Below are 14,749 nucleotides of genomic sequence, written 5' to 3' on the forward strand. Positions count from 1 at the left end.
CATTCTAACAAATGAATTCCAGCATGGTGTGTGAGAGACTTGACTCTCCACAAAGAAGGCAGGGGAGTAGCTTGGAGGCAATAGGCTGACAGGAGTCTGGAGAGAGGAAATGATATTTAACAGTTCTTTATATGTTAGATTTCAGAAACAGTCTAAATATGATATATCAGTTTTCTTGAACTGCTCTAACAAAGTACCAAAAACCATAGGACAATAGCAATTTATTCTTTCACAGTTCTGGAGGCTAAACATCTAATACCAAGGTGTCAGCAGGGCCTCTAATAGTGGGTAGAATCTTCCCTTGGCCTCTTCTGAGCTTCTGGGAATGACCATCAATTCTTGACATTCCTTGGCATACAGCTGCATCTCACTCCCATCTTTGGAGTTAGAGATGTTACATATTTTTTGCCCCTCATCCTCCACCATGGATCTTTGTAGACATGTGGTGTTGTCCTTTCCTAAGAAGGCCATTATCATGTTAGATTTAGGGCCTACCTAATATCTTCATCTTAACTTGATTACATCTACAAAGATCTGGTTTCCAAACAAGGTGATAGTCATAGATACCAGTGGCTTAGCCTTCAACATATCTTTTAGAAGGACATAATTTCACTTATAAAATAATATTTCTAGAAAATATGCTGTGTGATAAACTTTAGACATCCAGATGAGGAAAGTTTGTGTCTTGTTTTTATTTTAGTAATGAGCTTCCCCTATGATCCAAGGTCTACATTATTAATCAAGACTTCCATATTTAGATATTTGATATGTCAGTAGGCAACAATAGTTGTCAAGGTGGTCTTAATTATTGGAATGTATCTATCTAGATTTTTTTTCCTTTGTGTATAGAAACACATTCCCTTGAATACCACTAAACCGTTATGTTCTGAGTGCATAACATACAGCTATTTATATGACTTTATTACACAGCTGTTTCCAGTGTCTTCAAAGTTTACACTTTATATCTTGCCTTAAGCTGTTGTATACTATGTAACTTACTCAAAGAAGATAAGTTCACATCTTATTATTTTTTATTTTTTACTTTCCATGCTATTATTACAAGATTCATAATATAGTGGGCTTTTTTTCAGGCTATTCAAGATTTGAATTGGTACATTAAATGATAAAGATCTTGTACAGGCAGGTATACAAACCATAAGAAGTAATAACTAAAACTCTGACTTCTGAAAGATAGGAAATATATCAACACAGAAAATTTAAAAAAAGAAAAAACGCATGTGTACACTCAGTGCTCGCCTATGAGAAGACTCATTTTCCATGCCCCAGAGAAGCCATACTGAGATCCTTTATTATCAGTCCATTATACCTTAGAATACTATTGAATATACAGAGGGTGACCCAACTGATATTAATAAAAACTCATACTTTATAACGTATTCTGTTTCTAGTACATGTTTATGAATATATCAGTCTAAACTTTTTAACGTTATATTTTAAAATGTAGTGTTTTTGAGGGCTTACAGGCACAAGATTTAGTCATGTAAAAAATTTACTTAAGAGCAGCTTATTTAGTAATAGAAAAAATATTTTTAAGAATAAAATTGTTATATTTATCTTTGATTTTTTACATATGTAGATTTACTCTTTTCACAAATACAATAAGTAAAAAGTTCTAAATAAAATGTTGCTTAAATGAAATTAATATATTTACATTCTTTATGTGTGACTACAAATGCAATTGTTTTAATTTCCCTCTTTGGTCTGTTTCTTTGGAACCCATGCCTTCTTATTCTCTGTCCTTAGAACATGCAATTTAGTAATAGAAAACTATGATATAACTTATATGTCTTATCTAAAAAAGCTGAAATCATAAAACAGAGAGTAGAATGGTCGCTAAAAGGGGCTTAGGGGGAGATACGAATCAAAGGGTACAGACTTCCAGTTGTAACATGATCAAGTTCTGTGGCTCTAACATAGCATGGTGACCATAATTAAAAATACCATATTATGTACTTGAAAGTTGCTTACAGAATAGATCTTAAATGTCCATATAAAAAAGAAATGGTAGTTATGGAGCACCTGGGTGGCTCAATTGGTTAAGCATCTGACTTTGGTTCAGGTCATGATCTCACAGTTCATGAATTTGAGCCCCTCATTAGGCTCTTTGCAGTTAACACAGAACTCATTTCAGATCCTCTGTCTCTCTATCTCTACCCAACCCCCTCAAAAATAAATGATTTTTTAAAATGGTGATTATGAAACCTAATGAAGGTGTTAGCTAATGCTATGGTGATAAACATTTTTCAAAAGGTAAATGTTTCAAATACATTTATACAAGGTTATGTATCAATTATATCTCCCTACGGCTGGGGAAAAATAAAAGTGAAGATATGTATCAGTGTGGTTTATGGGTGTTAATGACATTCAAAATAGTTATTTCAGGGAATCAGAGCAGAGTGTCTGGAGTCGAGAGTTGAGGGAAACTTCGTCCTTGTGCATGGCATAGAAGGTTACATAACTCCCTGTGCATCATCTTGTCTTGGCAGTGTGTGCAGGAACAGAGAACAAGCTGAGCTCTCTCTCTGACCTGGAGCAGCAGTATCGAGCCTTGCGCAAATACTATGAGAACTGCGAGGTAGTCATGGGCAACCTGGAGATCACCAGCATCGAGCACAACCGAGACCTCTCCTTTCTGCGGGTAAAGCTGTCTCTCTTTCTCTTCTCTTCTCTGTGAGTGGATGCTGGTGTCACAATGCATACAGACAGACCAGTTTGCTTGAACTTAATGGCTATGCTTTTTTGCCCAGCAGACACCATGAATGTAGGCAGAAGATAAGAAATACCGAGGCATGTCTAGGAAAAGAACTAGAGTAACAATGCCATCATGACTGACACCCTGAGTTTAGAGCAGTTACTGTTACCCTGAGAGAGTTGACAGGTTCCGTCAGGGTGTTGAACATGATATCTAGTAAGTCTGTCTGTTTCTGAATTGCAGAAAGAGGAAAAGTGTTAGGCTGGGGACTAGGAGAGTCAAAGGACCAATCAGATAAGAATTGGTAACTTGAGTAATCTCACTTTCTGTCCCTTTTCTGTCACTTTGGAAATTTCAGGCTATTCTATATTACCATATGAGAGTAATACTATTATCTGTAGGAGAAAAATGACATCCATTTTTTGAAACCTACAAATTAGTAGAATTAGACAGAGTATTAGAAGTTCTTACACAGGTTGATATATGCATGCACATAAATGCAGGTGTGTATATATGAAGTTACTTAGAGACCCCCAGTCCTTCTACAAACTTGTTTTGACTCTCATTTTTAGCCTATTTAATAGAATCATTACTTAATGCCTTCAGTTTCTTATGTTTGGCTTTAGCCAGGATAGATATAGGAATATCTGAACTTGAAAGAGATATGATCTTCCACACCCCTATGAATTTATTCTTATAAGAAGTAGTAGGATGTATTTTAAACAGTAGCATCTCTTTAACTTACTTGAGTGTTTTCAATAATAGACATTTCTCAGGAGTACTGTCTTATGTAAATCTAGACAAAACTGTTTCAAATACTGATACAGTAAACTGTTTAGGAAATAGTGAATTATTTAAAGAACTATAATAATTTAAATAATTCTATACATAGATAAGTAGTTTAAAAAAGAACCAATGATTTTTAAATACTTTGAATGTAATAAACATATCTAGAAGGGTAACAATTGCAGAAAATAAACTACCTCAAAACTTAAATAGCACTATAAAGCCAACGATACCTGTTTTTATAATGACTATCATATTAGGATCGGTACAAGGGGCTGAAGGTGTTTATTCTACTACCTGGTTGACAGAGCCCAGGTTCTACAAGTTATAAGTCAAAACTTTTTAATAATTATGATTTTTGGTTATGGCATCTTTGTTTATGAGAAGTAAATAGTAAAAGTTATCTAAAGTCTAGACAAGATAGCCTAAAAATAGCTGAACACTTTTTTTTTCCAGTGTTGGACTATTGTTTCAGGAAGAGAACACTTGTAAGCAATCCTAGAATGGCCACCTCAAAGGAATTTATCATTAGTTACTTACTTTTGTTTACAAGCTATTAGCCTGTGTTGATTATTTTCAGATAGATTTTATTCTTCAACATAAAAATAAAATTTTGATGACATATGAGCTGATTTGTTAGAAATGCCAAGAAACACAGTGATGGTACAGGAAAGGAAAACTGAGATCTGAATTCTGAATCAAGGGAAAGAAATAGGTTAAAATTTTTTTCAATCAGAATAATACAAGAAAATTTTAAAAGGCAATCTAAGATCCTTGTTTTTCTACTTATGTTTTCTTGGCTTTGTTTGCTGTACATGGAATTAGATTTCACTGGCTTAACAAGAAATAGTCATGGGTATTGTAATTGACCATCTTTAATGTAAGCAACATAAAATGTTGTGATTGTTATATATTTTATATTTTAAAATTCTTAAGCTCTTATAAAGTAACAGGATACAGTGATCAAAAATAGACCTAAGTCAGTTTTTAATATTTAGACATATGAAAATAACATACAGGTCTTTGAGCAACATGGTCTATTTTGTTGGATATTCTACCTTTTTAGGAACTATTTTTAGTAAAAAAAAATAAGGAGATTTGGGAAAATCAGGGTGACCAAGGTTTCTACTTGAAAAAAGTATTAAGTTGTTCCTTTAAAAAAGTAATTGTTGGTACCTAAGTAGCATCTCTAATAAAAGTTCATGTAAACTTAGTACTAATCTATGAACATATTTTTATTCTCATCTATTTATTTAAAGGTAATTCTAATGTTTTCTCTCTTACTAAAAGCAACTTTTTTGTTGTTATTTCACTTATCTGTTGTTCCTTTGGAAAATAACTATTTCTAATTGTGACATTTATTTATTCATTCGACGAATATTCTTAGCCCAAGAATACAATAGCAAGTAATCTACTGTCCTTGACTTGAGCAATTTTACAGTCTTGTAGAGGGTTACAGTTGTGTGATACCTTAAGTATTGTGTATATGTATGTGTGTATATGTGTATGTGTGTATATGTGTATGTGTGTATATTATGTATATAGTATGTATATATGCATATATAAAATTTTTATATTTACTAAGACAGAAATAATATACCAAAATCTGAATGAAGGTATGGTCTTTTGTTAATAGTAGGTGTGGGTGGTGGACAAAGAAAGGCTAATTCTGAAGGATTCTGGAAAGATCTCATCAAAGAGACACTTAAACTGAATCATGAGAAAATGAATAGAAACCTACCATAGATATGTATCCAGGGGACATCAGCATCCAAATTAACTACTTAACATTTGGGGCTTAGATAAAATTATCAAGGGGGATGGAAAGGATTTAGACCAAAAAGTAGGCCAAGAACTGAACTCTCCAGATGCCCATTCTCTGTTTTTTGGTGAGCTCAGTGTCATAAGTACTTTTCTGAATGAGCCCTTCAGGCAGGGACGATTAGCTAAAGTCTCCATTATGCTACTGTATTGGATGACACACTAATTGTGCCTTAGATTATGCTGAAAACTCTCCATTTCCTGGTTTTCTCCATTATTCAAAACTTTGCTTTATGTCACTTCACCGTTATGTAAAACCTATGATACTACCTGTTTTCGCTAAACAAAAGAAATCTGAATAGTATTTTCTCTTTTACAAAATGATCATTGCTTCTTTGCTTCACACCATTTCAGATCAGGAAGGGTTTCATAGGAACACTCTTAGATAGCACGGGAAAACTTTAATATGAAGATTTCGCTCCTGAGAGCTACCTTATGGTTCTTTTGTGTTCTTTGTGGCTTCCCTCCGAAGTACCTAATTTGTCCAATATTGGCACATTACAATAAGTTCAGTGCATATAAAGGAAATCTAGTTATTTTACATTATGCTATCATGTTTCGTAAGTTTTGAATTGTATGACCAAGTAGTAATCTTACATTAACCTATTCTATTTATTACATGACTTTCAGCCATATTTATGTAACTGTAATTCACCAAGCAACTTTTTACACAGGTGTGCAGTATTCTATATATGCACAAATCTATATGTATTCAGAGAGACATCACAGAACAGGACCTTAAATTTAATTCTGGAATTAATTTCTGCCTTTAAGAACGTAAGACATTACTTTTGTTTTTAAAAGATTTTCCACCTTATTTTTCTTCTTTAATTAATAAGTTCATAGTATTTTGTTTTATCATTTGTTTTGTGTGAAACCATTCTAATTTCTATAATTCATGAAAGCGACTTATCTCTGTACCCTGTCGACTTCTTTCACTATCTGAATTGTGTCTAGGACAGAGCATAAAATATCATAAGCTTTCATTAAGCATTTGTCTTATGGGAAAATAAATGAATAAAATTCTATAAAATTTAATACTTTATAGATTCCTATTTTGTATATGTTCTCTAGATGGATATGTTCATCTTTCCTTGTATTATTTCATTATAACACCACCACAGATCAGGTGGGTGGGCATAGACACAGACTAGGCCAATCATGATCTCTTCCTGTGGGTTCTATATCAGTTTCTTGACCAATAGAGATACATAGTTTCTTGACTATTTGGGTGTCAGAATATAGTCATCTTTTTTCTTGTGGTTGGAATGTCAGGAGGGCTGTGCAGACAGCAAAAGGGAGCCAACACCTTGAAACAGGGAGCAAAGAGAGAATGACCATTCACCCCAGATTACTGGTGAGGGAGTCATTCATTTCCAGGTTCCAGTCTGCTCCTCATGACTGGCTGGTTACAGCCAGTGAGCCCATAGGAAACCTCTGGAACTGGAGAGTAACTTTGAGTGATTTTCCTTTTTCCTCCCTCAAACTAGATGGGTTTTCTATTACTGTAACTAAAATATCCCATCTAGTATATCTCTCAAGATATTAAGAACAGAGGAAAAAGTAGGATTTTGAAATGGAAGATGTGGTTGTATATTATAAATCTAAAACAAAGAAAATCACAAAAAACACAAAAACACCCTAAAATGTTTTGAAGTTACTTCCTTAATCTTTGTTAGATGTATTCTATCGAAATATTTGAAACTCTTTACTTTCGTGATGCTTTTATTACATCAACCCTTAGAGCTTATCTCTGTAAGCACCTTTCCACCCAGCTCTGTTGTAACCTCCAAATTTTTGCATTTCCTTTTCAGGAAAAAACAATTTAGTTGAAAATATTTAGCATTCGACCCCTGAGACACCACATAGTTGGCTAGAAAAAGGCCCTAAAACTTTTTTACTGTGTACTTTATCACCATCACAAGGTTAAGACAGAATAGAAAACAGCGAGGCATAAGAATCATAGATTTTGTGTTATTGTCTTACACTTTGTGAACTCTCTCAAATAAGGTGAAATATAGCAAATAATGGGAATGGACTTTTAGACCTTTTAATCTCATTAGAATTCTTCAGAGTTTTCTCTCTTTTGTCATTCTATTGGTCTTCTTTGCTATTGCTGGCATTCTGTAACAGCTTTTATAACAGTTATTTTCTCTCTTTTATATAATCATTTTAAGCAAGTAAGTATTGTCAACTAAGTGTAAAACAGTGTGATATATAAGGTACAGTATATATGAGCATATTAATGACTATCCACAACAGGTATAATTATAATAGGTATAATATAATAAATAGGTGTATAATTTTTATATAATGTGTAATAATCTTTAATTTGTGGCTTGAATTTAATTGTGTGAAAATTGTTTTGTACATAGTGTGTTTTAGGATTATGAAGTGGTAAATTTATTTTAGCAGTTGACCCATTGACCTGGGATATTAAAAATATTAGTATTTCATTGAACCTATCTATGCTATAGTATAGAAGCCTCAAATCTTGATGATTAGAGATGCGTTTATTACTGAAATGAATAAAAATAATTTAAGGCATTAGATATCTTAACAAATAGCAATATTAATATTTTGTTATTGATAACAAAAGGCAATGTGTTTGAAAAAGTCAGAAAGTATAGTTCTATAAATCAAAAATACATTTTAAACATATCTTCTCTCAGATGATGAATAACACATGTTGTTATGGGAAAATAAATTTTATGAGAAAACATTCTTTTGAAAAAATAGTTGTTTTTATTGTATACTTGGCATAAAGCTATAGGGAATTTTTTGTATATATAAGAAATAATGCCATCTCAAACTTTATTTTTAAAAATAAAACTCCACTATATTTCTTGATAGAAATCATATAGTTCATTTTTCTCTACCAAAGAAAATATTTTATTTTTAATTTCAAACGTTATCTTTACTATTCATTGACGATTAATATCTTATAATGTTCTGGAACTATCATCCTCTTTTATTAGGCTGTATATGGATTTTTATGTATGAGGATATTGCTTTTCAAACACTCTCCATTGGACATGAAATTTGTGTTACTTTTCTAGTGCTAGTAATGGGCCCATATTATTTTATTTTATACTCACACATTGTTCCTTTTCTGAGTAAGCACGCATATTTGTAGGAAGGCAGATGAAGCTGTAACTCAGAGACTGCAACTTGCTGACTGGCTTGCTACCCGGAACCTGAGACCTTGGTGTCATCAGCATGGTTTTGTTACAGTGTAATCAGGGATGCTGCTTGGCAGTAATGAGTTTCAAGTTACAACAAGTAACTCTGCTTTTGCCTGTTCCTTAGCTGTTTTCAGTAACCAGTTGGGCTTAGTATAAAATTCTGAAATATTTACTTTTCAACCTACTTCTAGCTTCAGGGTCTACCTTATTATTCTTTGGCAATTCAAAACAGATGACCAGAATTAAATCCAACAGTATAGTGAGTAGTTTTTATATTTGCATTTGTTTCCCCTATCTCATCCTCATTTAACTCTATCTATGCCTGGGTTAAACTGTCTTCTCCATAGGATGATTTATCAAAATGCTATGTTGAATGATTCATACTAAAAAAAATAGGTAATTTAGGGGCACCTGGGGGGGCTCAGTCAGTTGAGCATCCCACACTTGATTTCAATTCAGGTCATGATCCCAGGATCATTGTATTGAGTCCTATGTTGGGCTCCATGCTGAGTGTGGAGGTTGTTAAGATCTCTCCCTCTCCCTCTCCCCCTCTCCCTCTCCCCCTCTCCCTCTCCCCCTCCCCCTCTCCCTCTCCCTCTCTCCCTCTCCCTCTCCCCCTCCCCCCTCCCTCTCCCTCTCTCCCTCTCCCCCTCTTCCCCTCCCCCTCTCCCTCTCTCTCTCTCCCTCTCCCCCTCTCCCTCTCCCTCTCCCACACCCCACCCCTTCCCCTGGTCAAGCTCTTTCTCTAAATATAAATTAAGTGAAAAAAAAAACAAATTAAAAATAAATAAATAGGTATGTGAAGTACTTTATTCCTTTGGGTTAGAAAATAATTTATTGAATAGTTTGAACAATGGTGACCATTGCCTCTGTCTGGTTTTAGCTCATTAAATACTGGATAGAATGACTTGTGTGTGTTGGAAAGATTAACTGGAATCAGGATGCAGAAAGTAATCATATTTTAGAAGCATAAAAAAATTGAAAAGGAAAATACCATTTAGATGAAACATCTATGACATAATAAGGTAGATCCATATGTATATTTTCACATTTGCCTGAAAGATGACATAAGTGCACTATTATCTAATACAACACAATTATTTCAATTGTGCACAGATTTCCTATTGGACTGCAGAGTAAGGGAGGACACGCCTCAATTTAAGTTTTCCTGAATAACTTTGTAACATATGTAAGCAATACATTTGTAGGGCACCTGGGCAGATCAGTTGGTTAAACTTCCAACCTTGGCTTATGTACTGATATCATAGTACATGAGTTCAAGCCCCTCATTGGGCTCTAAGCTGTCAGTGCAGAGGCTTTTTTGTATCCTGTCTCCATCTCTTTTTGCCCCTTCCCCACTCACATTCTCCCTCTTTCTCTTAAAAACAAATAGACATTAAAAGATAAATAAATAAAAATAAGTGATACATTAGAAACTCTACTAAAAATAGATAAGTAAATAGTATTCCTATATCAAGTATTGATATTCTTTATTTACTCACTGAGCACAGAAGTTTAGGTTTTTCTTCCAGGCCACTAACAGAGATAGGTAGCAAGAAAGGATTATGAAGATCAATATCTGAAGTACTTAGACCTTTTTAACCATCATTAGGTTAAAAGAAGCTACACCTTTAAGAAATACATCTAAACAAGCATTTGACTAAGGGCATTTCAACTTTTTACTTAATTTTCTCTTTCTGTCTGAATTTCATGTAAACTACATTTATGGTAAATAGAACATGTACTGTATTTAGATGATGAAATCTTAGCTGATTTAGATGGGGAATGTCAAAAAGGAAGCAGAATAATATTTAAACGTGTCTGTTGGGCCAAAACACATATTCTGGGTTAAATGGAATTTTCAAAGCTATGATAGTTTCTGAAAGCTATTTCTAAGACTGTTAAATATAATACACATGCAATTTTGTATGTATGTATTTACAGCTGGCTTTTACATTGCAATTTGATTTTGTACTAAGTCTAATCATAGAAGTTGTACTGCATTTTAAAAAGCTATGCAATTTACAGTTGGCCTAAGGAAAAAACAAAATTTCCTCAAAGGTTAAATACCATTTAATCTGAAAATATACATGACTCAAAATCCTGATGCTCTTCAGCAATGTTACATGATAAAAGATGAAAATGTCTATATTTTTTCTTAGGCAGTCACATAAGCATATTTTTCAAACTTTCTTCTTAATCCTTTAAATAAAATATTAAATAAAAAAGATTGACAGTTTTCTCTACATATTAAAAACAAAAAAAATTAATAGTGCCTAGAAAAAGATGTACATTTAGTAGAAAATAAATATTTGAAAGAGTATTGGAAAGGATAGAAATAATAAATAGATCAGTATAATTTATAATTCCATTATATATATATGTGTATAACAAATATAAATTAGCAACTAGTGACTATATATAATATGTACTATATATTATATATATATTTAAACATTTTCTAGGACCAAATCAAATTACTGTAAAATACAAAACCTATATAATGTTTCTAAGAGACTATTACCAAAAACTGCTTAGAATAAGTTTTTAAATCACTAAATTGTAATGCATTTAAAAAAAAAAATGCCGTTGCAAATATACTTAAATTAAAAATGAATTTATTAGGATGCTGAGCAGATGCAAAGCATTCCTTTATATCTCTGGGGGCTGCAGTATTTAAATTTGGCTTAAGTGGTGAGTATAATGAATTTACAGGGTTATCTTAACCTTAATTAAAGAAATATGCAAGTAACAAACCCATTTCAGTCTGTGATTCTTAGATACCCTTTGCTCAGGGGAATTGAGTTTATAAAGGTTATTTCTTTACCTCTTATATTTGTAAGTAGCAAAGACCTTGGTTCAAAGAGATAGAACTAATGATATTTATATGAGTTTTTAAGACTAACTTGAAGCATTTTGGAAATTGGCTACCTTTTAGTTCTAAAATCTAAATAGTAGAATATAATCAAATAAAACCTTTAAAAATGTGTGACTATGTATATTTTAACTAATTTTATTTTTCTCTGACTCTTAACATGGAATACTGTTTTCTTCAAAAAAGAAAAGCTGGACAGTTTTTGTATGATACCAAATCAATTTAAAAGTCTTTCTTCAGTCACATAGTGTGTAATTTAAGGTTCAAAAGTGTAAAAATAAAACATGAAGATGGTTGCATTTAGAGACACTATAATTATTTCTCCTGATCCCTAATTTGAACCCATTTAACTGTAAAATATTATATTAAAATATATAATGAAAATGATAAAATTAAGGTATCTGTTTTAGTAAATATAAGCCTCTTTGAAATCATTTCTATTCAATCTCTACATGGAAATCAGAATATGTAATTGAATGTTGAAGTAAATCCTCTTAAGCAATTTGGTGCCACATGTATTTCCAAAAATAAAAGTGCCTATTAGCATGCCTGTCACCTGGTAGCCCATTTGTAAGAGGTGACCCTATCTAACCCTATTGGGTTTCTTTCTTCTTTCACTCCCTAGCCAGCAACTATTGAGCATGCTCTGAACACCTGACAATAAATTTTTGTCAAGTTGTTTTTAGAGGTTTTGGATGGTAGTAATTTTGTATTTTCAGAGAGGTAAAATTGCAAGTCAAACACTTGGTTGTGAGAAGGAATCAATGGCTAAAAATGTACAAACTCTCTACATAGTGAGTGAGAGTTGTTTGAATAATCTAAAAGACATCTTCTAATGGAGTCATTGGAAGCATTCATGAAAGGAATTAATGAAGCATCAATGAAGCATTGGGTAGAATTCATGAAAGGAAAATGGGTAAAAAAAAAAAACCCATGAGCATATTGGACCACATGCTGTATTTATTATATTACTTTCTTAAAATTTCCATCCTCTGAGAATAATCGCCAGAAATTTTTTAATGTTTATTTTATTTTATTTTATTTTATTTTATTTTAGAGACACAAAGAAAGACAGCATGAGCAGGGGAGGGTCAGAGAGAGAGGGAGACACAGAATCAGAAGACAGGCTTCAGGTTCTGAGCTGGTTGTCAGCACAGAGCCTGACATGGGGCTCGAACCCACGAACTGTGAGATCATGACCTGAGCCAATGTCAGGAGCCTAACTGACTGAGCCACCCAGGCGCCCAACAATGGCCAGAATTCTTATTAAGTTCCTATATTGTCTGGCCTCCACCTTCTCCTCCACTATTGCCAATGACACTGAAATTCATGGCTGTCTTTCAGTGTTAACCAACTTCCTTTATATATTAAACTCTCTAACGTGATTGCCCTTCCTTTCATTCTCAGACCGTCTCCCCACTAACAAACATAAATGCATACATTTTTTCCTGTCTGCACTAAGTTCTGTTTAATCTTCAGATATTCTTTTAAAAATTGTTTCTTCAGGGAAGCTTTACTAACTCTTATATTTTACTGAATTCTTCCCACTATTACATTCATAGCACTCTGTGCTTCTTTGTAGGACTTCCTTTATAGCAATTATTTAAGTACTTGCCTCATTTCTGCCTACTCTTCTAAATAATGAATACCTTGAGGGCAAGGGCCATGTCTAGTTCACTGTAGAATTCTAGCACATAATAGAGTGTCTATCATATATTGGTTGTTCAGCAAATATTTGTGCAATGAATAAATAAATAAATTGAAAAACAATAAGAATGAATAATGCTCTTTATAACTTTTTTTTGGTCAGGAAAAGAAAATGATTGTACTGGCAATTTTTTTAACATTATTTGTTTTTCACTTTTCTAACTTAATCTCCTCTCCCTGGTGTCTAGTAGAATCAATGGTGTCTTTTATTTATGTTTCATGAAGTGATTTGGTTTATAATAAATAATATGCTACCTATAGTGGAAACATGGGAAACTTAACTTACATAGTTAGCACTTATACATTAAAGACCTAATTGGTGGGTAAGTAGCCTATTTTGTGGACTCAGTTGTGTGAAGATTAAAACCATGTTGTGAGCACTGAGGTCTCAGTAGGTTGTGTCCAACTCAAGTCAACTCTTGATTTTGGCTCAGGTCATGACCTCACAGTTGTGAGATGGAGCCCTGTGGCAGGTTCCATGCTTGGCTGGAACCTGCTTAAGATTCTTTCTCTCTCCATCTGTCCCTCTTTTCTATGCATGCTCTCTCTCTCTCTCTCTCTCTCTCTCTCTCTCTCTTTCTCTGTCTCTCTCTAATAAAAAATAAAATAAAATATTTTTAAAAGTCATGAAACTTTCACAACTTTAAATATCTTCCTCTCTGTCCTACCTTGAATATCTGAGGTTCTCTCCATTAACATGATACCCTATATCCAATTACTCTTATTTTTTAATGTTTAATTACTTATTTTGAGAGAGAGAGTGCAAGAGAGTGAGAGAGAGGGTGTGCGCACGCACATACACACACACACACACACACACACACACACACACACACACACATACAACCAGGAGGGACAGAGAGAGAGAAACAGAAAATCCCAAGCAGACTCTGCACTGTCAGCACAGAGCCCAAGGTGGAGCTTGATCCCACAAACCATGAAATCATGACCTGAGCCACAACCAAGAGTCAGATGCTTAACTGACTGAGCCTCCCAGGTGCCCCTATATCTAGTTTCTCTTTATAAACTAAGGTTTCTATGCTTTTCTTTGTTTGTTATTTTTTTAATGGTGAAATTCTTTTAGAATTTTTAAAATATTTATTTATGTTTGAGAGAAAGAGAGAGACAGAGTGTAAGTGAGGGAGGGGCAGAGGCAGAGTGAGACATAGAATACAAAGCAAGCTCCAGGCTCTGAGCTGTCAGCACAGAATCTAGGCCATGTTAACTGACTAAGCCACCCAGGTACCCTAGATCTCTATGCTTTTGTATGCAGTTTTCTCCCAGTCTGGAATGCCTTTCCACTCTTCTCATTTTGGAAAAATCCTCAGATCTTAACATGTTCCCCAAGTTCAATCTGTATCCCCATCCCTCTCCCCACCACAAAGCCAAGCAAAACTAGTGTTTTCCATATACTTAGTATATATCTGTGTGATAGCATATATTTCCCTGTGCAAGAATGTGTTGGACTGCAGGGTGTACTTTGCATTCTCATTAATTTATATAGATAGTATGTAGAGCAAATGAGAGTAAACATTCAGTCAAATTTTGTTCTTTTAGCAGATAAACTGGCTTAAGTGGTTTTCTCTCCATGAATTTTGTTACACTGAAACTGTATTCTCTGTAATAAGAAAACTTCTCTACAGGCATTTTTAGAGTTACCTT

The 14,749-nt window shown here is 33.7% G+C and overlaps 1 protein-coding gene across 1 annotated transcript in view; it reads left to right on the plus strand.

The window, feature by feature from the left end:
* ERBB4 (erb-b2 receptor tyrosine kinase 4) overlaps positions 1-14,749 on the plus strand; it is a 1,103,571-nt gene that overhangs the window by 396,387 nt on the left and 692,435 nt on the right. The window contains exon 2 of the mRNA XM_029933912.1: positions 2,508-2,659. Coding sequence (XP_029789772.1) covers positions 2,508-2,659 — 152 coding nt within the window. The remainder of the gene's footprint in view (positions 1-2,507; positions 2,660-14,749) is intronic.

This window comes from Suricata suricatta, chromosome 3, assembly GCF_006229205.1.
Source record: "Suricata suricatta isolate VVHF042 chromosome 3, meerkat_22Aug2017_6uvM2_HiC, whole genome shotgun sequence".
Taxonomy (NCBI): Eukaryota; Metazoa; Chordata; class Mammalia; order Carnivora; family Herpestidae; genus Suricata; species Suricata suricatta.